Genomic DNA, 27445 nt, shown 5'->3' with positions numbered 1-27445 from the left:
ATGGCACACTGACTCCGCTCTGCTGTAGGGTGACTGTATCACCATGGAAAGAAATGTTAAGTTAACAGTTAATGCTCTCATGTCCTCTTCTCATGCTTCATCTGCCTTTTATATTGACTGTTTCGATTCCTCACTTTATATTATTTCTAAATCTGGCTCTTGTTCCTTTTCAAGCTTTAGCCTACTTTGTCATCTTGCATCTGTACATGCTCTGTGCCATCCGAAGTCAGGCTTAATGCCCCCCATGTATTATTCAGTGGCTATCTCCTTGCACGCTGCTTAACGGAGCCGGCATGAATGAAAGTTGACAAGGGAAACTCTGTCAGGTAGGATAGGATCTCACATAGCAATTAGAGGGGTGGTAAGTGAGCTGTCTGGTCCACGTACACCAGATCTGCTCACCAGATATGTGATAGCTACTCCCGCGGCCTCCCGCTTCCCTCTGATTGAGCAGATTTGGCCACTTTGAATGAAAATGACTCTCAGGCAAGATCTCTCTTTCTGTGACACACACATGCAATACCCATAAATAGCCTTGCTACGTATGTCCATCACATTTCTTTTACTGAGTATGGACAAAAAAATGTGTGAGTCTCTGTGTGTGTGTGTGTGTGTGTGTGTCACAGCCACTTAGCCTCAGACATTTTCCTCTACTCCCCGCTGTGCCAGCCCCAAGCTTGTCTCATCTCGGAGCCGATGCTGTCTAATAACCACCATCAAGACAATGATACAAATTATATTTCAAACTTCAGTGGGATTCAGAACACCCAATTAAGTGACTTTCTCTCTGTGTGAGCTCTAGTCAATGTGAGCAAGCTAAGTGGCAATACATTAGAGTTGTTTCCAACCATTTTTGGATTGTGCTCCCTTAAAATGAAACAGTGTCTGCTTAGAACTTTTTTTTTAATGCGATATGTACGCCACTATTAATGTCGCTATTTGACATTTTGGAAATAAGTTCCATGCTTTCTTGCTGAGAGTTAAATGATACTCTCGTGTCATGCAGTAGCCAATTAGCTCAGTTAAGCAGCATTAAGACTGGAAATAGCTAGCCTGGATTAGCTAGCCACCACCTCTAAAGCTCGTTAATGTACCTGTCTGTTCAGTATGTACAAGAACCAAAGTATGAGTTGTGTTTGCAGGTTAATTTCTTGGCTGGGCACAGTAACTATTTGGGGTCACTAGTTGGAAGTAATTGTTAATGTCCAAGAAGTAGTCGCATAACCCACGTTCAGTTTTTGTAGAAATTGAGCAAACAAGACATAGTGTATTGATTTCTGAACTTTAGAGGAGCTGGTTGGCTAATTTTGATGTTAATGTTTTCCAGGACTGAACAAATACTCACTATGCAAGAGAAGAGCAATGATCAGAGAAAGGTCTGAAAAAATATACTCAATATTGTGTAGCAGATTATGTTTTCATTCTTTCCTATCCTGTTAATCATTTCATGACCTCTCTGGTTTATCTTGACCCTTCTGGGGTTGCCGACCCCAAGCTAGGAACCGCTGCACCTGACTTTCTGACTGGTTGCCGAGTGGTACAGTTGTTGGAATGGGCAGATTTATGAGGCTAGCTTTGTGTGTGTGTGTGTTCAGTGTGGGGGAGGAGGAGGGTCGTATCGAATGTTACGGCTGGTGTGCACATATATATGCGGCACAATTTGATGTAAGTGCATCCTATTGTGTTCAAAGATCTGCTGCTGCGGGGGGCATATTCTCATGTTTCATACATGAGCTCATTAACGGCACTCAGATTGCCCTCCTCTCCATCCTGACTAAACGCTCATCCAGCCTGCGTCTGCCTCCTCAGGCACAGCTCACTGCTGGCAGAAGGGCGCAGGAAGCAACATAAGCTATCCATCCAACTTCATGCCCCACAGACAATCTTGCATGATATGAGGACCTATGCCATGATAAAATCCCCTTTTATCCTCAGGCTGTCTCCAATTTTATCCCTTCTTAGAGCAGTGGGACCGATCTTTCCTCAGTTGTATGTTGTCTTAAGAGAGCGCCAGCTGGGCCTTTGCACTGAACTGTACTGTTGCAGCTTCTCAGCACAATGACGCTCACCAACTGTGATGACTGCTTACCTTTCAGAGCCCATGTACAATATAGCTAATGACAAGCCATTTTTAATGGTATTAGAGCTGTGATTTGTTGCTAGGTTACCCCATCATGTCTAATAAGAGAAGTAAATGAAGCGCATGTAACAAGCTGTTGTTCCCTTCTCTCTCTCTCTGCTTCTCTCCATACAGAAAGCTGTCTGAAAGAGAACACTACCAAGTACATCAAGCTACTGGAGGACAGATTGCACAGGTAAGAGTGCTTTGTGCTGTCTGTCTCTCTTTTGTGCAGACACGGAGACTCAATATTCCACAGGAGTAAAACAAAACAAAGCAACAGCCTCAGAGGAATTTCCTCTCACCTCTGTCGTCCTCTAACCAGAGCGCCGTCTCCCCAATACATCACGTCACCCACCACATCAAGCCCTCACACCTTTTTATGATGCTGTTGTCTCCCAGAGCCCCTCTCTCACATTTCACTCCGTCTCTCACCTGCGCAATTTGTCTTCCTCTTCCCACCTTCTCACATATTTCCTATACTGTCATTTTTTATACCTCTACATCCGCTCAGTTTCTGCCCTCTCCCTCCTCTGTGTAAACCATTTCAGACAAAACAATATCTTTTCCTGTCTGTTTCACTCTCTCCGTCTGCATCTCGGGGCTCCTGAATCACAGAGGACAGGTCTGTTGTGTTGCGGGCGGTCGCCCCAGCCCGCCTGACGTTTACACAACAGGATTGCGATGTGCTGAGTGGCTGACTTTTTTGGGCAGAGGGTGTGGAGCCCAGTCAACTGTTGACACCATACGCCTGTTCTCGCTTCCTCATGGAGATTAGAGCTCGTCTCCTCAGCGCACAGACAGCACCGAGCAGCTGCGATGTGATCAGCTCTTATTCTGCGGCATTTTGGGAGCATTTGTGTTTTGCACATGGGTGAATAGAGCTGGTAATGGTTTCGTGTACACCAAATGAGCTGTGCTTTCCGCTCATTCCCTTTTTTTATAGCGTTCAGAGGAGGAAAGTTAGGCCACCTGGGCTTACTCTGAGCAAAGAAAAGCCTATGTTGTCAGAGACGCTGTGTGTCTGCGTGACCTGTGTCTCTGTGTGTGGTGTGTGAGAGGGGCTAGCTTTCTGTGCCGCATCCTTGGAGAGGCAGGGTCACCTTTTTGGATGGGAGCCAGGAGTCAGTCACACACTGCAGGCCTGTTTGTTATTGAAGGATGCACAGGCTGGGGCTCTGCGTGGTCAAGGAGCAACATGGCTGTGATCTCGGTGCTCAGCAGGGAAGCCTGCCTCTGGACCTTTTCTGTCAATAGGGCAGATGGCCGCTTTGTGTTCTGTTTGTTTGATTTCAAAGAGGGAATATGAGCAAGAGCTTCAGAGAAAACCTGTCTGTGCCATGTATCTAATGTGACAAGAATAAAAATGCTAGCTGGCTTACTGGAAGAGGCATTTGTCAGGATATTTTACAAACATGGGTAAAAGCACAGCCTCTCTCTCTCTCTCTCTTTCTCTAAAAAAAGTATGCATATAAAAGCAAGCCTTGAAACTTAGAAATAAAAGTGCACAACCAAAACTAACAGAAACAGCAAAAATCATCACAGTCACAACATATCAACCTAAAAACAACAACAGCATTTAAGACCTAAGTGAATATTAAAAACACAAAGCTAAAGGCCAAAATGAAAAAATGCTGAATCCTACAATTCCCAATTCAGTAGCGTAATTTGTCAGACCCTCCCTGCCTGCTAGACGCCAAGATCAAACTCAGTGCCTCCGGTTTGCCCAAGCTGAGATAAACACGATGACATCAGGGTTTTGTTTTGGTTTGTTTTTTCAGATTTTGGAAAGCTCCCCCAGAGCCACAGAAGCTACAGATACAGCTGTTTTTACAGACTGAGTTGTACTTATTGGGACGGGTAAACTGAACTTTCAATCAGTGGAGTGCCCCTTTGTCCTCCACAAAAGTCTGACAACTGGCTGCTTTATATCTCACCTTTTAATGGAGCTCCCATGTTCACTGATGGTATCTTTTAGTTTCACCACAAGTACTTTATTGCATGGATAGCTGATTATGTAGATTACATGGATCTAACCACATCACCATTGAACGACAAATCACATTAAAGGACACCCTCATGGTTACTGGGCGCTGTAAACTAATTGTCCTGCTCTCCACTGTCTGTATTAATTGATTGGCTCTCCAGCCTTGGATCAGCTTCCGTAATCAGAGGCGGTCCAGATCAAATCACAAGCACAGCTTTGGCTTGAGGCGAGGACCAGTAGCTTCCATCAGCTCCAGTTTGGCACAGTGACACATATTTGGCTAGGCAGTTGCTTCCGAATGTACACACACGCACGCACGCGCACACACATGCACATGCACACACACACACACACACACACACACACACACACACACCACATCATCCACTGTAAATTTTATCAGTCAGCTCTAATGTACATTACTGTTGATGGAGTGTGGTTGGTGATAAGAGGTGAGGAGAGGAGGAGGGGGGAGGGTAGCAGAGAGGCAGATTAGTACTGGTGAGATGTCTGGTCTCCGTGGAGACGGATGGTGTAGAAAAAACCAATTATCTCTTCCTTGCTAAAGACTAGAACAGGATGTTAGAGCAGCGCAGATGCTGTAAGTGTGTCACCAGAACAAAAAAACATTTTATTCAGATTAGCAGCACTGCACAGTTGTTTAATACATTATGTAGATGTTTCATTAGGAAGTGCCTGTCATATTTCCCCTACATTTATGCATTCTTCTGGTGAGATTTGGATGTCATTTATCATATTTAATGGATACAATGCAACTGGTGTAGAAGTCATTAAAATACTCAAACAAGACATGTTCTCTTAGTTAAAATCGAGGACATGCTGAGAGCATCTAGGCTGGGAAACTCAGGGACAAAAAAAGCCAGATTTTCACTTTTAATCTACAAAATCCTGACTGCACATAAGAGAAATTTAAAGCGTTTCGAACAAAGGGACCTTGGCTGCTCAGCTGCCTGCTGTAAAAACCTCCCCAGACATCAAGCCACCCACCTTGCAAACAGTTCAGTTCATCACACCTCATTCAATCGTCACCACCTTGTTTTTCACCATATTATTAGCACCTTTCCTCAGCTGGTGTTATTTGAGATGTTCCGGCATGATTAAGGTGAGACATTACCATCTCATTTTTTCCTGTCTAATGTGTGAATTCTCATTGTGTTTATGGCTTTTGGAGATCCTAAACATCACAGGCAACGCATGAGTCTCATTAATTTGATTTTCTTCAGGATAGCCGTTTATGGCGGAGTTGCTGCTTTCTTTTCCCAAAGTGCTTTCACAGGCTGATCTTTAGATAGCCAATAACCCCAGCTGTGACTGAGGATAGGGGCTGTTCTTCACAGTCTGTCTGTTCTTGGCTGAACATATGGCCTGATGCTGGGCAGAGTTCAGAATATTGGCCAGACAGTTTGCAAACCCCCGAGAGGTCTAGCAGAACCTACTGGTACAAGCAGGACCGGATCGCTGCTCCCTCGCCCCACAGTTTTATTTATAATCCTTCCTCCACAGCTGTCTGTGTGCGTACATAATGCCTCGAGGAGAAAGAGCAGTCCTGTCAGTCAGCAGTCCCTCAGCGGGGCTGCAAGACTGTAGAAGGACTGTGCTCGCCTGTCTCTCCGTCTTATTACCGGGCCATCAGCGGAGCAGCACACCCACACCCTGCCACTGTCAGACGGCAGGCCGAGCGGCTGCCACCAATTAACCCCCCGGACGAGGAGTTCATACCAATGGGCACCATCACAGGGATGTTTAGGAGCTGACGTGTCGTCTGGATTTTCAGAACCATGATGCTGATGCCAGTTGTTAGTAATGACTTGTGGTTGTCACTGAAGCTTTTGTGATAGATGAGGGCAGCTTTGACATTTTTAGGCGCTTATAATTGTACAACGCTGAATCCCCACAGAGAATGATTTATGGGTATGTGTGTGTGTAAGTTAACACGTGCGCCCACCCTTATCTGTCTGCGTGTGCGTGAGTGTGTGTCCCTCTCCACTTCAGAAGAGACAAATAACAATGGCATGGCTCACTGGGTGCGTCCCCACCATAGCAGAATTGAGAGGCAGCGGCGTCGAGTAGCGAATTGGCGAGGGCAGGGGGGCTGGGCCGAGCAATTTTTCTATTGTCTGTGTGCCAAACGAAGGTTAGAGAACGGCTGAGAGGCGTGCGCTGGCAGGGTACAGAGGTTGGCAGCCTTTTCAGGCAGGAGATGGGCTGGAAAACAAGTGGCATTCAATTTTCAGGGGGCCTCATCACCGAGAGAGAGAGAGAGAGAGAGACAGAGAGACAGAGAGAGAGGAACAGAGGGAGAGATTAAACAATATTGTCTGGCTGCGTTTTGCCTCTGAGTTTGTTTATGTGTGATGGAGAATGAGCAATTGCTCAAATCTAACGGCACAGCATGGAGGCACTCCCTAAATGAAAATACTGAATATATTATAAAGGCTTATATGTAAGTATATTTGTGTTTAGACTATAAAGTTGATGTGTTTTTATCATTCTGAGTCAGTCGACGTGAGAATTAGTGTTTGTGACAGAGAATATCCTCCTGGGTTGGAAATCGGCACATACAGAGAGATCGAGGACATTTATTCCTTAAAGATGTTTGATGCATCTCATACTGTACGTATAAAATCCACATCTTTGACCCGCATCCTGTCAGCTTTAGTTTGTTATTTTTACACAAGATGGATTCCTAGGAACAAGGTTGTTACTGAGGAGTAAAGCAGATTTTGTTTCTTACTTTGAAATATTCATGCTCTTTAGTGGCGTTTTTTTTTTTTTCGTGTGTCTATTAAACCATATTAAAGGTAGAATTTCTAACAAGATCGATGGATTTGGTTCTTAAAATGTCACCTGGGACCGCAATTATTTGGGAATGACTTGTTGTGTAAAGGTCACTGAAAGAAAGAGATGAATAAATATGAATATCTTAAAGGACAAAGGTCTCGAACGTGACTCAATGGAAAAGTATTTCATTTAAAGGAAAATGGAAAGCCAAAAAGACCTGATACCACAAAGCGCTTGTGTTACTGTGAAACACAGATGTTCACACAGTTACCAGCTTAACCTAAATAATGGAACAATGAACCAAAACCTCCACAGGTCATTGACCACACTGCTTATTTTCTGCATAATATATTCAATCGCATGTAGCTGCGTTAATTGTTCTCTTCTGTTTTAACGCTGGGGTGTCACCAAGGTCAGGGCGAGGGAGAGTGAAGAAGGATGATTGATCGTAACTCAATGAGTAGATAAACAAAAAGCAATCTTCCTGTCCTCCCCCTGAACTCCTGCTCAGTGACCCCAGCAGAGATGAACACAGCCAGGCTCGCTTTTCTCGCTCTGCTGTGGCTCTTTGAAGAAAAGGGCAGCCTCGGAGGACAATCACCCTCATTACATTTTGTCAATGGAATTACAATCTTTCGCTGCTTCATTTCTCCCGTGTCACTCTTTTGTCAGTGTTTTATTACAGAGATATTATTAGAGATGTCCTTTACTGTGCCTGTACAGCTGCTGTGCTCAGTTATCTTGCAGCAATTCACAGTACTGACGTGCATACTGTACCTCAATGCCTTTTTAGTTTTTTAAATAATTTTCTATATGTGCTGGTGTGCTGATATTAGTGTGATTGTGATCTCTCCATTCTATTACAGCATACATACAACATATATTTGAATGTGAACTAAATGTACATTTGCACAACATGCTGAAGCATTTTTTTAAGTGCATATATAAATAATTACTGATAAAAATGTTTACAGATACTTTCAATAGATAGTTTGGCATTCTAGCTTAGCAAAAACTGCATGCAATGTTCAAAAATCCACCTATCAGCACCTTTAAAGGTCACAAATGAGCACATTATACATGTTGTTTAAGTTGTGGTTATATAAGGCATTAAGTGCTGTACCGTATTATTAATTTGCTGTATTGTCCCACATTATTGCATGACATCACGTTGTATCCTACAGCATTGTGTTGTGCCATGGTTTTTCCTATTGTTATATCAGATAGTTTATACATCGTCTCTTCTGTGGTATGGTACTGTATGGCATAACATACTGGTCTGTTCCTCTCTGTAGCTGTGGCTGTCCCGGCCTGGAGCGAATCTGGGAAGCCGACCTGGAAGCATGTCACCTGTTCTTGCGGGGCCTCCAGCTGCGGACTCCCAGCTGCAGTGGAGCAGACATCGAAGACCTCCCCACTGCGCCACTTTATCCTCCAACCCAGCCGTGCACCAAAGAAGAAGAAGACTGCGCTATGCTGACTGCGTTAGGAGGGCGCTGGTGTCCCGAGGCCAACTTACAGAACTCAGAATTCACCAAGGTAACACAACAGTGTCTTGTTAACAACACACAATGTATTATTCATCTAAATGTCGATGCATTCATACCGCAGTGCGTGAGAGGCTGATGTGTGCAAACTGAGAGTATCGTGAAAATAAAAGATGCCCTTTCCATAGCTGAAGTCTTACATATTTTAAAACCGTCTTTGGCAATTTTTTAGATTCACTTTTTTTAAAAATGTTACTGAAGTGTGAAACGTGACCTCAAATAATGTGTCCCTGCTCAGTCAGTCCTACCACTTGACTGGAGCGGACATTTTCACTCAGTACATTCAGCCGTTGTCACAGAGTAAAAGTCTGTCGAATGCAGTTAGATGAGCAGCAGTCTATTAGCCTGTTTGCTCTGAGGTATTTCTAAACGAGGAAAATGTGGGTGTGAGGGAGGCAACCGCTTGGAAATATTTTGGCTTCCTTGAAGAGTTTCATTCTACAGAGTGCAGATTTGAGAGTCTGTTTCTGCACGATTACATGCATTTAATGGAAATGCATGTCTGTGGTGTGTGAGTGTGTGTGTGTGTGTGTGTGTGTGTGTGTGTGTGTGTGTTTCTGTGAGCGCTCTGTGCTGGTCTATCCCACAGTGAGTTGAGGTCCACCGCCTCAGGGCAGAGTCCAACTCATTCTCTCCTCTCCTCACACTTTTCTACACCCACGTAGTCTGACAGACTCGTCTGAGATAGGAACAAAGCCAACAGAGGCAGCATTAATAAAAAACAGCACACTTGCCAAACGTGTTTTTGTGAGACTATATTTTGTTAGACTGGCTCACCCATTGTGATTTAACATTTTTTTTGTTTTTCAGTAGTAGTTGATAGCTTGAAATTACTTATTTGCATTGCCAGTATGGACTTACTGGACTGTAGTGGTCTTCACCGGCATGTATTAAAACTGGAAGCTGTGATTTTCATTGTCATGTTTAATAACTCCTGCCGTTGTGCCCTCTTTACCTTCTCTCACAGCCTTGCTCTATGCATCCATAAATATGCACTTTGCATTGATGTCCTCTTTTCCTGCCCTGCCTGACCGCATTTTATACACTGCATGGATCTATTTTCTGCTTTCCCTTTTGTTTCCTCTCTGCTTCTCTTTCTCCTCCTAAAGCCTGGCCCCTCCTAACATTTCTCCAAGAACTAAAAGGTGAGACAGCCAACCATTTCTCTCTTTTTTCCCCCGTCCTGTGCACTCTATTTTCTGTGTCCTCTAAGGCAGAGACACTGGAGCTCAGTGAAGCAAAATGTTCTCTGAATTCACACCAGACTGCAAAAAAATGCATTTTATAGACTTAAGATTTTTGCGTGAATCTTTGAATGTTTCAGATCATCAGTGCAAACCTTCTCATTTTACAACATTTTTTTGGAGATGAGTTACGATTTTGCTTTGAATTTGTTTGCACAGTATACAATTAAAACAGTCTATGGTGTTCATGGCCAGGGAAGCATTTAACACATTGATGTCCCAAACTAACCAGCTAACAAGTTTTTCAAGAGAACAAGCACCTTATAATCTAATCGAAGAGAATAGATGAATTGCAACATATTAAATAGACAAATTTGGCCTGCAGATCCGGCTTTTCTCTTGGAAAGCAAACATAAAAAAAACATAAGACATCCTCCACTGTTATTCTTATATTTCAGAGATTTAAACCCTCCTACATATGTTCTGTGAAGTTTCTACATCACTTTTTTGAATATTCAAGGACCCACATATTGAAAATGTCCTTCAGTCTGAACTGCTATGACTGTTTTCATCCCAAGGCAACACACAATGGAAGAGTATTTTATCAGCTGGATGCCAGAAAACCTTTGCAATCTGTACCTTGAAACTGCATGTGACAGATTATTTGTTGCTGTGAGGCAGATAGAACAAAGTCAGCCCTGTGTATGAAGTGTATGAAGAGTTATAGATGGTCAGCAGCACCCGTGTGTGCATGAGAGTAGAGCCATGAAGGCTGTTGCACCATTTTTAATTAAAAAATATTAATCAAAACTTTGTTGATTATTGCTTGTTGTTACTCTGCCTTCTTATGCACTTACCCTAAAGCCAAAACAATATGTTAGCGTCCAATAGGTACAGTAATTACCTCCTCCCTTAGTGAAGAATGTACAATTACACACTTTGAATACTAACAAAAGAAACCTGCAGTACAGATGAGCCAGTTAATCTATTTTCTCCTTGTCAGTTTTGGTGATGAATAATTACATCCTCTTCTCATTATGATGATGCTGCACACATACAGTACGCAGCCAACATAATTGCATTTTCAATAATTCATGAGCAGGTTTATGGCTGTGTGGCCTCAACAAATCTTTCCCTTTTGTTGCAGAAATTGGAGGAGTTTTTGTTCTGCATGGAGGATAATCACCCAGAGGTTGGTAATGCTAACGTTGTCACTGTATGGTTGAATGTTATCAGTGTAATTAAAGTGTCAGTTACATTGATGCCGGGCTTACTGGGACGGGGAGGAATCAATTAGTTGACCTTAACTTAATCATGACCTATGTTGCCTTCCTGACTGTCTGATCAATACTGATCTACATGAGAAGCCTCGGTTGGTGTCGCTGACTGTCTGACAATGCCTTTTATCAGTTATTTATACAGGGGTTTTGCTGAGCATGTACTCTCCTTCCAGCACCTTCCTGCTTTAAATTCCCTTATACTCATTCACACCTGGTAGCCAAACAATAAAAAGGCACCTGTACTGATGTGAGTCTGATAATGGTGTATGCATGTCCTGGTTTCATAGTTCCTCTGCATGCCTACCTAAAGCTCTGATAAATTGTAATCCAGCACCTAAAACTTGTCTAAACTCAGATATCTCAGAGTCGCGTCCACCTCGGCAGGTTGTCGAACTTCAAATTGTTGAAGCAATGTGCAGGCTGTATTAACAGCAATGCTCTGTTAGAGTTTGAGGGTGGTGCCTTTCCAGAACCAAAAATACAAGAGCAAAACAATGAGGAAAGGATTAACAGTGTGTGTTATCTCTTGTTATGTAAGCTGCAAACGTTTGCATGTCAAACTTCTACCCTCAGTAGAAACCAAAGCTAGCTGACATAAAATGCCTCAGTCACAATGAGTCAAGTGATTTGACGGCTGCTGGTGTCGGCATCTTTGTCTTGATGGTGTTGCGATAGCGCCGCGGAGGAGCTGGATTCTCCGCCTCGCAGAGCGTCTGACCTCTTTCTCCTTTCCGTAATGACTTTAAGTAAATGATTTCCATTTAGCTGGTGCCAAGCTGCTGCCCTGCTGCCACAATGGAGATTGATTGGTGTGTGTGCATGTGTGCAAGTGTGTGTTTTAGCACTACTTGTTCGTCTTCTAATCTCTACTAATTGTTCGTTTATCCTCTCAAGGTCCTTACATCCCCTTCTTCATATTGACCCACAGTGCCAAGCAAGAACAAAGGCATTATTAAATTGAAATATTGACGAGTTTTGATCAGATTTGTTAATCAGATCCTGTTTACACCAGCCCTGTCAGAATTGTGTTGACAAGAGATGACTGCTGTGCCACAATTCCTTACTGCATGTTAATTGTGTACAGTAGATACTATACACTTATTATCACAGTATACAGTCAGTATACAAGAAATATATGCTATTTTCCATTTTGTATTAGCAGGATATTACGCAGTGTGTGCAGAGTGAATCATACTATGCTTACAAATATCAGTCAAGCTATGACTTAAAAATACTTGCCCCAATTAAACAAGAAAAAGTTTCCCAAAATTTGTCACTAATGTTACTAATTGTAGGCTTCATATACAGTGTATTGTAGTAGTATCTGTGACATCAACTCTACTATTTTGTACAACAGCTAATAAGGTACAATACACATGCTGTCACATGTCAATCAAACTGCAACTTCAGGACGTCACTAAACGTCACAATGATATGCATTGATAGTTTTCCACAAATTGAGGACACTTGTGGAGGATTGTGCATTGTGTGCACCAACAGCACATTCAAAAATTCAAAATTTCACTTTCATAGTGAAAATTAATTATACTTGAAACTGCCATAATGCAAAGCAAAGAAGGTTGATTTTTGAGAGCACTGTTGTTGGACACTATTGTGCCACAATGAAAAGCAAAACATTAAAATAAAATCTGAGTGGTTGTGAGACAGTTCCTGGGAGATCTTGGAAATGAAAAAAACTGAAGTAATGTTATAATAGAATAGTAATTAAATAATTAAAAAATAAAATAGAATAAAATATGTTCTTCATTAGTTAAAGTCTCAGTGTCCTTCCAGAGTCCTAGTTTGATTGATGTCCAAAGGCACACATGTTGTCTCTTTTCCTGTCAGTACAAAACACAAAGAACTAGTGCAGGTGGTGGGCAGACCTCAGGAGCATCCTGAAAACAAACAGGAAAGTTCAGGTGTTTTTCAGTCTGCGTACTTACTTTTTGAGTCTTCTTACTTTTGTCACTTTTCCCAAAACCTGCTGTGAAGTATGTAGAGTGGAACTGGGACACAGCCACTGACGAACACCCCATACTGTCACTGCACAGACTTGCGGACGATCTTGGAAACCGATCGTATTTCTAAGTGTGGACCAAGTAACTCACTAACAAGGCGTCAGCTGCAACGAAGAACTAATTCATCATGAGCTAGTTAATTTCCTTTTGACTTTAAAATGAATTCACCTACTTTATTTTTTGTAAAAGCAATTATGACCGTGAGTGTAATACCAGTGCAATATTATTGCCCGCTCGGCACAAAGTGTCGGGCCTAACAGCACCCACGGGAACACGCACAATTACCTGCTGCCTCTCACTCATTATTGCTTAAATAACCATACCAGTGCATACATGAGACTGAATTGAATTTCTAAATAATTTGCTCAAGTCGAGGCTTCTGCTGTCTGCTTTGTTCACTTTCGGTCTAACAACATTAGCACTAATGTGCATCAGGAATCAACACAGTGCGTGTTTGCCTGAGATTCTATTATGCAAATGCACATGTTGCTTAAATCTCATTCCCCATGCTTTCTTATTGGTCAAAGGCAGAGGTAACTATGGCAACTATACGTAATTTGTATTGTTTTGATGGCCATCAGGAGCAGCTTTTGAAAAGTTGTAACAGTTTCTTGAAAGGTTTGTGTACAAAGTGGCAAACAGACTGTGAGGGATGTTTTCAGCAGTGTCACTCAGCACAGTGAGCTTTTGTTTTCCACTCTGCAGGTGTATTGACTTTGCGAACGCTGACTGGGGGCTGTAAAGTATAGAATCAATCAGCTGCACAAACACGGAGCTCTTATCTGCTAAAGAGGCCCCTAAGCTTGACAAACAAACAGCCCAGTGAATCTATAAGTTGACTGTCTACCTTCTTGGTACAGGCTTCCCTGCATCACATGAGGTGACGCCTGAGGACAGACCTGTGCTAGTGGTTGTTTGTTCATTTAAGTGCACAGCACAAAAACACGACGCTTTCTCTAAATCTTTTGTCCCGTGGGCCGTTCTGCCTTTAAGTCTTACTTAATTCCTTAATTGCATCAGGGATGACTTGTACATAATCGTCACGCCTCAGGCCTGTTGTTGTTGTACACTTCTTTTGGGATGTTACATCATCCGGAGAAGGAGTTCTATTCCAGGACGGAGACCAGAGACACGACTTTCAAGATTGTTCTGACACCTGTGAGCTGCAGGGAGTTGATATTTCCTACCTGCAGTTATGAGTCAGATTTCCATGTGTCTGCGTGCATGTGTGCGTGTGTGTGTGCGTGTGTCTATTTGCTTGAAGTACGTCTGTGTACTCTCACACGTGTGTTTGTGTTCTCTGTGCTTGATAAGTGTGAAGAAACTAGGACACGACGTCTGCAAAGGGGCCTGTTCTAATTATGGCCAGCTCTGCTCTCTGAAAGCTCTGCCCCACTGCACTCTGCTCCTCCACCAACCCGACATCCCCACCGCCCTCCAACACACACTCAGCCCAGCAGCATCCTCCAAGATACAGATACTCTGCTCAGTGTTATGCACGCAGCTCCCCTGGTGTCTGTTGTGTACATTATGACCTTGGCGCCTCACCAAGCAAAGATTTTGGCAGCCTCGTACTTTTTTGTCTTGCCTGTTATTCTTCACTTCAGACTTGTATCTGGTGAAAACAGCATCAAGGATTTAATGTGAAAGAGATTGAAAGAGTATTGGAAAACTGAAAAGCTCCAAGTTGAGCTCTGACTCATGGTTTAATAATGACTGTACATATGTGATCATTATTAAAACTAAGATCAAGTGTTATTTAATGCTTGTATAGCAGCAATCATTTAGTAGGCCTCCATATATATATATATATATATATATATATATATACACACACACACACACACACTCACACACATATATATAAGTGGTGTTTGATATATCATCTGTCGACAGGATTACTTTAATTGTTTGATGGTCTCTATAATACAAGAATAAACACAGCTAATGACACAGTAAGGTGTCAGGTGTTGTTGCACAGGTGTTAACACTGCACTCTGCAAAAGGTCAGGGTTGTTACACAATATCATGCTGTATGGATCTTTGCTACTTGTGTACTTATGTGGACTTACGACCCTTATATTGGTCACAAGTTACAGAATCATGATGTAACATTGCACTTGTTTCAGAGCCTCTGTGAGGACACTGACACCTGTGATTGTAGTGATCCCTTTCGCTAATCGATCAAGTGCACGTGGTTGCTGATGGTGAGAATGTTTCGACGCGTGTAAAAGACATGTCCACTCCACTGCTTTATCCAAAATAAGCACGGTGCTGTTTATTGTTCATATACTTCAGTTCCAGCTTCCAGAACCAATAGTTGTTTGCTTACCAATGCAGAATTCCAAATCAGAATTAAACACCAAAACGATGTGACACGACATGACACAGTCTAAAACTGTTTGCTCCCTTCCACCAGCCACACCTGAGTGCCTCACCTGGCTGATTATATGACCTCTCACACTAGCCACACTAGAGTCAGGATGTTTTGGGCTCTGCCGCTTTGATTTTGACCCCTCTTCTTTAAATATGGCTCTTGCGAGGCCCAGGCTTATAGAAGAGCAATAGTAAATTGCTGGTGTCCCTTTACATACTACACCAACTTAATATATCCATGCTGTAGTCGCACCTTCCACTTTTTTGCCACTTTTTTTTTAATTAACAACATTACTGTTCATTCTGGTTGCTGGAGGTGTTTGTAGTATTACTCGATTAACATGTAATGACACTTTCAGATCGACAAAGTGGTCGCATGTTGTTCTAATTTGCACTTTGGTGACTGGAGCTCGGCTGCCACACGACTGAATCGCTCTGTGTAAAGCAGGCCTCTGCTAATTACTTCTCACTATTGATTGGCTGGTTAACTTCAAGTCACCTCCCACCCACCAATCAGGAACATGAGATGACAGCAGGATGATGAGTCCATAAAAGAGGAGCCCTTTGTACAATACTGAACCTTTGAACACCTGGAAGTCATCTCGTGCAAAAAATGATGATGCCAATGTTGCTTTGCTTTAATACAGCATTGGTTTCCATCTTGTTTTGTTGACCAGCACAGTTGCTATTAAACCCCCCCCTATTTTTATTTTTCGCTTGTTGTTTCTGTTTTTTTAGAGGGCTTGTGTATTATTCATTTTCAATATCAGACCCATATATTTGAACTATTGCAGCTTCACTTGTTGATCCTTCCTTTCGTTACCCATCATTTCATCCGATGTTTTCCTTTTCCTGCCAGGACGGGTGCAGCGACGCTGAGGCTGCAGACCTGACGGAGCGCTGCGAGCTGATCAGTGACAGACTAATGACCTTGGAGGATGAATTGCAGACCGCTATACTGAACCGGGATCAGGCCCTCACCCATATCCTTTCACAGCTATCTAAACGTACATAATCATATAAACGGTCCTATCTGTGTGTGTGTGCCTGTGTGTATGTGTCTGTCCATCCATCCATCCTAAGGACCTAGTTTCCTCGAGGCCTTCCAATTCTCAAAAGTACACACCCAAACTACCTTTAGGCTGACTGATGTTCTGTGACTTTACCTTTCGAGGCGGAAAAAAAATCAGCCAGCTTTATCTGACATTATGGGTCCATTCAGGGAGGGAATTGAAGATAAACTGGGATCAGAGGATTTTTCTTGACAGGCTGGACGTGCCAATTGGAAAATGAAATGGTAAAAGTCCAAGCGAGGTTATTAGAGGGTCCTTGATGTGGGCTGCCAGTCACCACAGGCTGAGATTAAAGTCGGCCGACAGGGGCAGTGCCGCAGCGGGTAGAGGAATGTCACTGTAATGACTGCGCTCCCGTCATATCTTAATGTCCATCCTCCTGCTGACCCTCCTCGCCCCTCCTCCCCTCCCCTCCTCCGTCTGCCCACTTCCACTTGCTGGTATCTGGCTCGGCGGAAATTACAATATCCATGATAATGACTCAAATGAAACTGCTGAAGCTGATTACAGGTCACAATACATCATTTTCTGCGCTAATTAGAAAGCTGATTGGAAATAGATTAGTGTGTTTTTCTCGCTCCACTTTTCCCCTCTACACTGTGGGCTTATTAAGACAGATAGAAAAGGCAATATTTCAACACGGGGATGAAGAAAATTTGATACCTAACCTGCTGGTTTATTTATTTATTTAGTGTCACACCTCATTTCTCTGCTTTAAACACCAGCTGCCAAATATAATTTCCTAATCTGATGAAGATGTTTATTTAGTTTTATGATCTGTAAAAAGCTGAGTTTTATACAGTACGTACCTCATTCTCAGTGAAAGGGGGGCCGGACAGTTTTCACATCTTATTAGAGATTCCTGTCCCCCGCTGCGCTGTCAGGGGTCAGTGCAGGCTCCTCCACTGTTTGTGGGATATCAGTGCAGCCTGGCAGCCGGAGATAGACACAGATTGGCCCGCTTCTCTCCACCTCTCTGTTTTTGTGTCCTTGCATGTCAATCATCTCAGCCTTTTGAAGTGAATGCACTCACACAAAAGCGCCGTGGACACTCGAGGACACTGAAGATGCAGGACAATATTGTTGGATTGCAGAAATTGAACAGAAAGTGAACTCGGGACGGCGCTGCTGTTGCCATAGTGACTGGAAGATCAAACCTCCAGTCTGTAAGGGTCTTAATTGAGTCCCTGCTCTCAGTGCGAGGAGGTGGACGGACGACCACAGAGACTGGGATTGAAAAAAAGAGACGGATGGGCAGAGTGCTGTCAATCTCAATCTCTGCGGTTTGTCTTCAAGGCCTCCAACATAATTCTGAACTCCATCGTCCCATTTGGACCATGTTGCCTCAAAGGTCTCGTCGAACCTTCTGCAGTATTCATGATAAAGCTCTTTAACGGCTGGTTAATTATGAATGAAGACAATCTGTGTCCATTCAGACAGTAAAACGAGCCATCAGGCCCCATCTGCCATCAAAGCCATCCCTTTGATTTGCCACTTAAGCTGGACACTCACACGATTAATTTGAGTTTCTAAGCAGGTTAAACAATCCCCCCACCGATGACAGCCTCTATCCCGTTTCATTGATGGTTTATGAATAATTTAGCCGGGCAGTCTGTTTGCTTGGGTCCCCACACTGCCACCCAGCTCCACGGACGAGATGAGCTCATGAATAGTGAATTGGATGGGGTTAAATTGGGTATGACTTGATGATCTGTCCCAGTAATCCATTTGGTGGCCAAATTGGAGATTGATGACTTCATCAGGTTATGGCTGTCCGCTGCTGTTACCATTAACCATCAAGGAGCCACAAGTGTCACATTTGCCCTGATACTCGTCTGCTGGCATGCTTTTTGTTTACATGTGAACGTCTGACTCTCAGTTTGTGTCTGTGGCGTCTGATTCTCCCTTAACTCGCGCCGCACAGTCATTAGAAAAGGAGGTTCAGGAAGTAAAAGCCACTTTACAAACCATGCTCGCGCAGCTCAAAGAGGAAGAGGAGGAGGAAGAGGAAGTGAGTGAGTTACAAGATGATGACCTCATGAAAGATGGGACTGAGGAAGAAGAGGAGGAGGAAGAGGAGGAAGACGAGGACCAGTACTTCAGTGACAGCTGGGGCATTTGAAATGGATGCTCGTAGGTTTTTATGACCACTCACACGCAGACCGGCTCTGTGAGAGCCTGACCTCAGCTTTGCAGTAGGAGTGACCCCACATCCATTTACTGCAAAGTCTCACTCAGAGGGCTTTACCCAGCCTCTGTGGTCCTGCTGAAAGTTTCCAGTACAAAGTCTGTGTTTTTACCCATCTACAAAAAAATAAACATCTGAAGGATTTTGATAGAAATGCAAAATATAAGACACTTTATGCAAATTTTACAAGTTCCTCAAATCTTGCCAGCCAAACACGGTGTCCCAGCAGCAAGTGAGCGTCCGACTGTCTTAACATCGGACGCTCTCTGTCCACACTGAATCCGTTAAACATGCACTTCAGTTACATCATGTGAAGGAACCACGTACATATCAGCTGCGTGCTGGAGATCAGACTGCAGACCTAACCAGACATGTAAGAAGAGTACTTGCAACTCTCCTACGTTTGTACTTTTTAACATTAAAGACGTTTTATATTGTGGTAGTGAGACGTTTCTGTAGTGGAAATGATGTTACATGACAATGACAGTACAGCCAGCAGCAAATAGGTTACTTTTTCTTCCCAGAAACTTCCGGCTACCTGGCGATCCCCCTCCAGCCTGAAGCCGCCTTATTTCGGTTTTTGTACTCAGATGAAGAGGTGTTGTATAGGTAACTTCTACAGTTATTTTGTACCATATCTGTTTGAGGAGAAACAGGGCGTTCATCAAACGCTCTCAGCCAGTTCGGGCATCCCAAAAGAAAACAGTCATACTGGTTTTGTTGTTTGACCATGAAAAGAGTCCCTTAGGCCGCCGAGCCCACATAGTGATTATTTTTTCAATCAAGATGTTTTTGATGCAGGCTTTCATGTCATGTCCTACTAGTGCTGAGCAATTAGGTGAAATACAGTTTCTTCAGTTATTAATGTAAAAACATCACCAGTTTTAGGTGATTATGTGGTTAATTGATGGCTTTCAGTTGCTCTGATTTATTGCCATTGATAAACCAGCTCAGTCTCAGAGGTTAGAAATGATCAGCATTAAACTGCATTAAGACTGTGTAACTTTTACTGAACAACAGCAACTTGCGGCCACAAGTGAAAGAAACAAAGTGTAACAAGAAGAGAAGAGTCACACAATCAGTGAGCTGATATCAGTTATGACACAGCAATATCTATGCAGTTGTCTATGCATTAGCTAACTAAGTACAGTAAAGCTGTATCACCAAAATCCCAGAATGTATTGAATTAATTAGGGGTGTTATCATGTGTTATTTCTTCATTCAAAGGTTACATAGTGTCACTCTAAATTCAGTGACAAAAACCAGAACCAGCTCTCTGAATGTTGGCCGAGGACCTAGGGGACAATCGAAACATGTTTTGCCGGGAACAGTCTTGCACAGAAACTAAAATGTATGCTTCATTTTTAGGCCAGCTGGCCACTTTTGTGTGTTCTCCTGTACGATTGGACTTCATGTAATTTTGTCCATGAAATAACTCATTTGTGGTGCTACAGAACGTCAGCTAACTTGAACACTTTATGATTTTCTTTGTGTGGAAAATGCAAAATTTAGATTTTTTTCAGCCTGTCTTGCATTTTAACATGTGTCACAATAGTAAGATTGTGTCTTGCACATGTGGGGAATACTGAAAGACAAAATCAGTGGACACACACATGAAGATAAGTATTTGCAAGTGCTGTTTGTTTTTTTTGGAAAATGATTTGATCTGCCACTGATTATGTGTTGTTTGGATTTTATTTTATGTCACCTCAGAATATTCTTGTTCGTTCCACTGGGTGTCACTTGACTTTTTGCCAGAAACATTTTTGTACTTTCACTTCAATCAGTTTTTTCATTTACTGTGCAGCTTGAACTTGCTGTATCATATTTTATATTTATTCTTTACAGCATCTCACTAATTACAGCATGTACCATTCAGCCTAATGTTGTGTCCCTCTGGTTTCTTCTTGTATTGAGTTACAGCCCCACCGGTGATTTTCCCTCATATACGATGTGCGGGCATGCAGCCAGGCAAGTGAGGGCAGTACTGACATGTAGGAGATATCAATACGGTAATAAAGGTCCTCTAGTGAGGTCTTTAGGGGATACATGGGCTTCTATTGTTATCTTGCCTCAGCAGCGGTGGTGTGGCTAATTGGGAGGCAGCCTCACAGAGGACATGGCGGGGAAAATGGGATGGTGTTGCTTTGTCTCCATCTGATTGTGCCCTGTGTTTTTGGAGCGGGAGGCTGTTAAGGGATCCTCAGAGGCGTGTCTGCAGACCCGCGCTCTGGGCTGTAAACACAGCTGAGTGCTCAGGGTTTTTCCGCAGCAGCACAATGGGCCTTTCTGACATTACAGACAGGTTGAAAACCACTTGCCGGGCCAGAAGTCTCCACATCTATCAGCTTGAGGCAGCATACAGACAGAGCCTGGCACACACACCTTCCTGCCAAACACCCCCTCCTCATAATTGAATGTGTGTTTGCACCATACTGTGCCCTGCATGGCAGCTCTGCTCATAAAACGGCCACAGAGAAAAACCCAGATGGTTTTCAGCAGGCAGATATAGCAGGGTGAGATGTTTCCTGATGCAAAGTGAAGCACCATGCAGTCGAAGTCCTTTGTCTCTACATTTTGGTTTCTATGATAGTGTACGCTGTTTTTAACACAATCATCTAATCCGCTTTCTTTCCATACCTTTTCCATACAGTCCAGCCAGATCTGCCCCATGACCACCAAAATTCAGTTATTTTCCAAACAATGGGTCCTTAATTTCAGACAGTGGTAGCCGAAAACAGGCTGATCATTTCTGTAACCGTTGATTTGTTGGCTGAAATTACTGCAGAATGCATAAACTGCTTTGTCCTGAAAATTAGACGAAACCCAAGTTTTGATGAAGCCTTAAATACTGATCATTGTGCCCACAGGGTGGCCTTTTAACAAGTAAAAGACTACATGAGTGAGGGCTGTTGTAGTGTTCTTTTAGCTGTCATCACTATGACATTGTTGAATTAAAACATTTATGGACGGAAGTTAAACTATCCATAGCTGACATGGGGCCTGGTGTGTCAGGACGTGGTGAACATCCAGCCAAAAAACATAGATGTTGTAATGTTTGAAAGGCCACGCCCACCATGGCAACGTGACCACGCCCACAGCCAACTCCCCTGTCCTTATTTTCACCCATTCTCATCGATTAGAGTAGATACACACACTTTTGCTATTGTATTTTTGTTTTTTGACCGTAAAAACACATCAAAGTATCACTCTTATACAGCCCTAAGCAGCCACCTCAACATGTGGAGAACTCCAAAGCTTGACAGACCTGCCATGCCCAGTTATTGGTGCTAAGCTATGATTGGACAGTGGCTGTCCACAGGTGGAGCGGTTTGGTGAATGGTCAGTTGGATAGTCTGTGGCAGTCATTTGTTCAGGCAGCATGAAACTTTTCTACATTGAATAAATAACTCATTCAATAAATGTAGGGAAAGAAGATTTGCCAGCGAGGTGAGATAAATTGGTTTGTTTTCAACACAAATTGATTCATTTTAGAATTTTTCATGTGTCACTTTGCTCATACACACAGGAGTCTGTCTGCTTCTGCCTCGAAATAATGAAGAAAACAAACAATAAAAGAAAGACAGAAAAATTCATTAAGCGTCTGAAAATGACATGCAAATGCAAGTGATGTTGTTCCACTCCCTGTGCGAGCGTTTCCCTGGATTTATGAAGAATATTTCATGACTGAATATGACTGAATGAATGATTTCAGGAGTGTGTGTGTGTGTGTGTGTATCAGAGGATCGGGGTCTGGGATCGTGGTTTGTTTATGTGATTCCCCGCTGAGCTGTTGTGTTGTCTGACAGGTACATGTACAAACTCTCTGAACCATGGGAGAATCATAGATCGCGTCGCAGATTTCCCTCTTGCACCGACCGCTTCAACCAGCGCCACAGACACCACTAATGAATGCAAATTGAGCTTTTTTCTGTGTTCATGCCTTTCAAATCCACAGAGGTTTCCGTGTGCTCCTCTGAAACTGACACCTTTTGTTATGTGTGAGCGACTGCATGTCAGTTCTGGTCACTGAGCCAGTGAAGTTAACCCTTCTGTCCAGTTACTGTCCAGAGAAAAACTGGACACTGAATGCATCGCTGTCTGCAAGTGGCCTTTCATTCAACTCCTTCCAGTGGTTTTAGGAGCTCATTCAAATTCACTCTACGTGCTGCTCAACAGCTGAATAAATTCAACCAAGCAACAAAATAGGGAGGAATTTCCCATGGAATTAATAAGCATTTTAAATGATTTAATTGCAAGTCTTCCCAACTCAAAATCTGCATATTTCTCCATCTAACCGGGAAAGAAGCATGGCACACGTGAACAACAGAGCAGACTGTGCAGAGACAAGAGGAAATAGCCTGCCATATTCTTTTTCTGTGGTCTGATGTTGAAAATCACACTTCATTATAAACACTGTGCCGGTGGGAGCTGCCGTCTCCTCAGAAACAGACCTGTTTCCATCACTTATGGCTGTATGAGAAATCATAAGAGGATTGGGGGAAATGCAGTCAGAGATGCAAGCACATGTCTATTTCCATCTTCGTTCAGCTATGTGGCGGACATGCTGGCCCTTTCAGATAATACACATGGAAAAACTGGAGTTTGAGAGGTGCATGGTGCAACACGTGTCTGTGCAAGTGCAGAGAGAGATTTACTGATCCTGCAGGGACCCAATCAGAAATATTACTCATTTACACGTTTAATCATTCAGACTGAACTTGGAATAATTAGCCTGCATGTGATCTATCTGAGCAGTAAGACCCCTGAGGAAAAAATAACAGAAAGCCACATTAGAATATATTTAAATCTCTGAAGATTCAAGCAGCTGATGTCTAATGTGCCTTAATAATGAGAGACTGTGGAAGTGCTGTGAACTACTGGGACTGGACTGATGGTGGGAGTTGTTTGATGATAATACTGTACTAAGTAGAAGGCTGCTGAAGAACAGGACTATTTATTGGCACCACTGTAACAAAGATAAGCTCTGACCACCACAATCCAACTGTAGAAGAACATACATCACAGCAGTGACTGAACCAATCCATGTTTTATCTCTCATTATCTTTCAGCTCTCTCCGAGGACAATCTGGCACACAGTGAGTGGCTATAAGAAGCTCTATACTGCAGTGTATCATGCAGCCCCGGCCATAGCTGCCACCGAGGACTCTGAGATCATGTGTTTGTAATGTTTCAGGGTCCCACTGAAGATTTGAAGGTTTGATTTACAGTTCAGCCTCTGATTTCACATCATATATGTACATATGTGATCAGGCGATATGATGCTTTAAGTATATTCCCCACTCTAAAGTTTTTATGTTATTTCATGTACTTTCTGATATATGTTGGGTGGCTGTGGGCTACAAATGCACTTACAGCACCAGCATAACATCCTTTTACTGTTATAAGGGGCGTTGATTGCTTTGAGGATAGTGGAGGGGGCTTTGCTAGACACTGGGAAGGAGATCATTATACTACACTATCAGAAACTGCACGAGGAAACACAAGCTGACCACACATCAGCTGCAACCTCTTAACACAGAACTGTAAATGCAGCTTAAATGTAACTGTGAAGAAGCAGTTAAGTGTATATATTGAATATGACAAAGACACATCACTAAAAGCCTTTCAGAGACGTTTTTTTGTTTTCTCTTTACAATTTGTTTGAGGGGACTTTGAGGGCACTCATGACCTCAGTAACCTGTATCTAACATCCTGCATAGCAATTGACTAAAAGACAAATATAAGGACACTGTGTATTTAATCCCAGTTAGAAGAATAAAAAGTGCTCACGTCGGACTGCTCTAAAATGGTTTTCTCAAAGGCAATCGCTTTAAAAGCTTAAGCTTGCTTCTCTGCCCAAAAACCACCTGAGTAATAAGATCAAAGCCAAGAGGAACTCTGTGTGACACACCATCAAATCTCTTTAAGAAGATTTACGGTCCCCACGTTTCCTTGTGCGACGTCACTGTCAAGCCTTAAACAACACTTATGACGGTTTTTGAAAACAGTGTGTTTGGAGCAAAGAGATGCTTTGTGCTGCTATCTCAAGTGTAATATCAAGAGGAATGGGATACCCCCTTTTTTTTTGGCAGCAGCGTAACCAGCAGCGGAAGCAACAGAGAATTGATTATTACTTCGATGTCCAAGCAGGAAAAACATATTGATAGTAATTCCTCCAGGGAGAGCTCCTCCATTTAGTGCACTTCCTGCGTGAAACCCAAACACTGCTTCAACCTTGTAACATCCCCAGGGGACGTGGCTGTCACTGGAAAAGCTGAAATATCATGCCAGCTCTGCCATCCTTCCCACTTAGTCTCAAAAACAGGCAGGTACCACACCAGGGGGAGACGGGATCGATAGATCTGATGGATGGAGCTGGCTGCCTTTAGGAGAGGGACTAGGGGACGGAGGGAAGGGGAGACAAGTAATGAGAGCTCCTGTGAGCGATGGGGAGGCTTTTGCCATGGGAGGCTGGGCCCGTGGCCCTCTTTGCTTTCACTTGAGCTGCCAGGCTGGACTAATGAGACTTAGAGGAGCTCCTGTCCTGAGGAGGGAGATGTTGCTCCCCAGCAGCTGTCAGTCCATCGAGGAACACAAGATGTGACATGCCAACACAGCACGTGAAGTTGTAGCCGCTCGGTGCTCCAGGTGTAAAACAGTCCCGATTCATGTTTAAAGCTGCTGAAAGTAGGTGATAGTATCACGATTGGGTATGAAACAGGCATCCTCCTCGTTCACAAGGATGGAGCGAGGCTCACCACTGAAACGTGATTGTATAAAGGATGTTACCACGTGGGCTCAGGGACACTTCAGAAGGTTGTTTGCAAATGATTGCATTCTGTTTTTATTATGTTCTACACGGCATCCCAACTTTTTTCAGGGTTGCAGTATGTTTGTCATGGCAACATTACATGGTGATAATATGCCGATGATGTGTTTGCCAAGAGAGAGGCTACCGAGGCCGCCCTGAACCCGGACCAGTTAATATAAGCTGAAGCGCTTGTTTGTGTCATCCTGTCACACGGCTGTCGTTAGCCCGCCTGCATCCTGCACCCTCTGAATTCCCAGTCTGCTTACAGTCATATCTGATCAGGGCCTGACACGTTGGACATTTTACAAAACCAACTGCTTCATCATTATCTGAATTGACAGCTAAATAGAAATGCCCCCGTACCGTTGATTTCCCTGTTTTAAACTTTCTCGCTGACACATTTTGTTTGACGTCCTCCATCCTGAGCTGGGCTACATAAATAGGTTATTTACCACCTGAAATAGCCAGAGCCTATCTGTTGTGTTCATGCTTCGTCAAGAAAACCTGAACACTGAATAGAACATAGCCAAACACAGACAGTAGCTCTTTCATTTTTATTTACTTTTACACTATATTTTCACAGAAGGAACTTGAAAGCACCATGCCAAGTAGGCTGGCCCAGCCAATGTGATCAAACCCAAGCATCATTTCAAAATAACGTATTTACAACTGAACATACTAACATGAATAATAGATAAAATATCACTGCGGGTTTTACAGACTGTTTCTAAGGATTTCAAATAATGAACTCCATCCCATCAGAGCTGGACCTCACTGTTATATTAAAGGGTCCATACTGGACCAACACATCATCTGTGTAAGGGCCAGTTTATTACATTGTGTAATAATACTCACATGTGACTATTGTGCCATATTTTCAAATGGCTGCTCTGTTGACCTCAGTGACCTGGTATTAATGTCGCTAATGTGAGGTCTTTTTACATAACAGATTACTGAGCTGACCCTTAGTTGACACCTCATTCGATTTATGTTGCCTATCCAGCTGAAAGGGGTCACTGTCTGGGTCACACTGATCTGACACTGGAGAATGGAAATGCCTTCACAGCAACAGTGCATCACGATGGTGTGAATCACAGAATTCAGGTAAACTGCTACCAACCAGTTTGAGTTTTGAGTCATCACACAGGCTCTTTTTATTAAACACTCTATTACAGGATGGTCACTCCGTGTGCTCACTCATGCACATATACCATCTACACACTATTTATAGAAATGTAGCCTTGAGACGTGCAACATTTTGATAAATGTGTCAAGAGCAGCTATATGGGCCCCCTTAAACTTTCCATCCTTTTCAGCGCGAACACACTAACGTAACAAGCAGATGATGAAGAGCAGCCCAAGGACATTAGTGCCATTTGGAATTTAAAATGGATGCACGGTGAAAAAGAGAGGAAGAAATGTAGAATGACAGAGAAAACAGATAGCGATGTGAGTATTCCTGTAGGGCAGGATGTATATCTATAAAAGATGCAGGCTGTAACACACATCTGAGAATAGATGCCTGTTGGAATATGCAGCGCTGCTCCACCGACAGCGCAAAGCAGTTCTGAAATGTTTTTCTGTTTCACAGGAACACTTGTCCCTGGATGTATTGTTAATCATATTGTACAGCTACAAATGTTTGGAATTACAGCTGCCCGCATTTGCGTGACAATCATCCAGTATGAATTATACAAATAAAACTGAAGTGCTAAACCTAGATCAGTGGACTTATGGCGACAGGAGACTGGATAAATTTGAATGGAAACATCAATATTCATCACGGAGCTTGGGAGCGGATTAAAGCTGCACATCGCGCGACATCAAGAAAGGCGCGGCAATCAAGTTAAAAAAAAACGTGTGTGTGTGTTTGCTCAGGGGTTGTCCAGATGCTGGATTTCTCAAACTGACTTCAGATCTGTCTGATGTTTGGAGGTTTGAGCTCACTGACGCAAGGGCTCAGAATATAAGTCATATAAGTCTCTGCTCTGACTTCACCTCAGGCAGAAACTCTGTTTGACAAGGCGATCTCAGGCACTGAATTTTGTTGGGAG

The 27445-nt window shown here is 43.0% G+C and overlaps 1 protein-coding gene across 1 annotated transcript in view; it reads left to right on the top strand.

The window, feature by feature from the left end:
* The window catches only part of disc1 (DISC1 scaffold protein), a 42843-nt gene extending 22311 nt beyond the window's left edge, over nucleotides 1-20532 (top strand). Inside the window, exons 10-14 of the mRNA XM_041947537.1 lie at nucleotides 2255-2315; nucleotides 8204-8447; nucleotides 10787-10831; nucleotides 16176-16299; nucleotides 18312-20532. Of these exons, the coding sequence (XP_041803471.1) occupies nucleotides 2255-2315; nucleotides 8204-8447; nucleotides 10787-10831; nucleotides 16176-16299; nucleotides 18312-18511 (674 nt within the window). The 3' untranslated portion in view covers nucleotides 18512-20532. The remainder of the gene's footprint in view (nucleotides 1-2254; nucleotides 2316-8203; nucleotides 8448-10786; nucleotides 10832-16175; nucleotides 16300-18311) is intronic.
* Nucleotides 20533-27445: the final 6913 nt, after the last annotated feature.

Source organism: Chelmon rostratus, chromosome 11, assembly GCF_017976325.1.
Source record: "Chelmon rostratus isolate fCheRos1 chromosome 11, fCheRos1.pri, whole genome shotgun sequence".
Taxonomy (NCBI): Eukaryota; Metazoa; Chordata; class Actinopteri; order Chaetodontiformes; family Chaetodontidae; genus Chelmon; species Chelmon rostratus.
The sequence above is the reverse complement of the archived record's forward strand: the minus strand, read 5'-3'. Positions and strand labels throughout refer to the sequence as shown.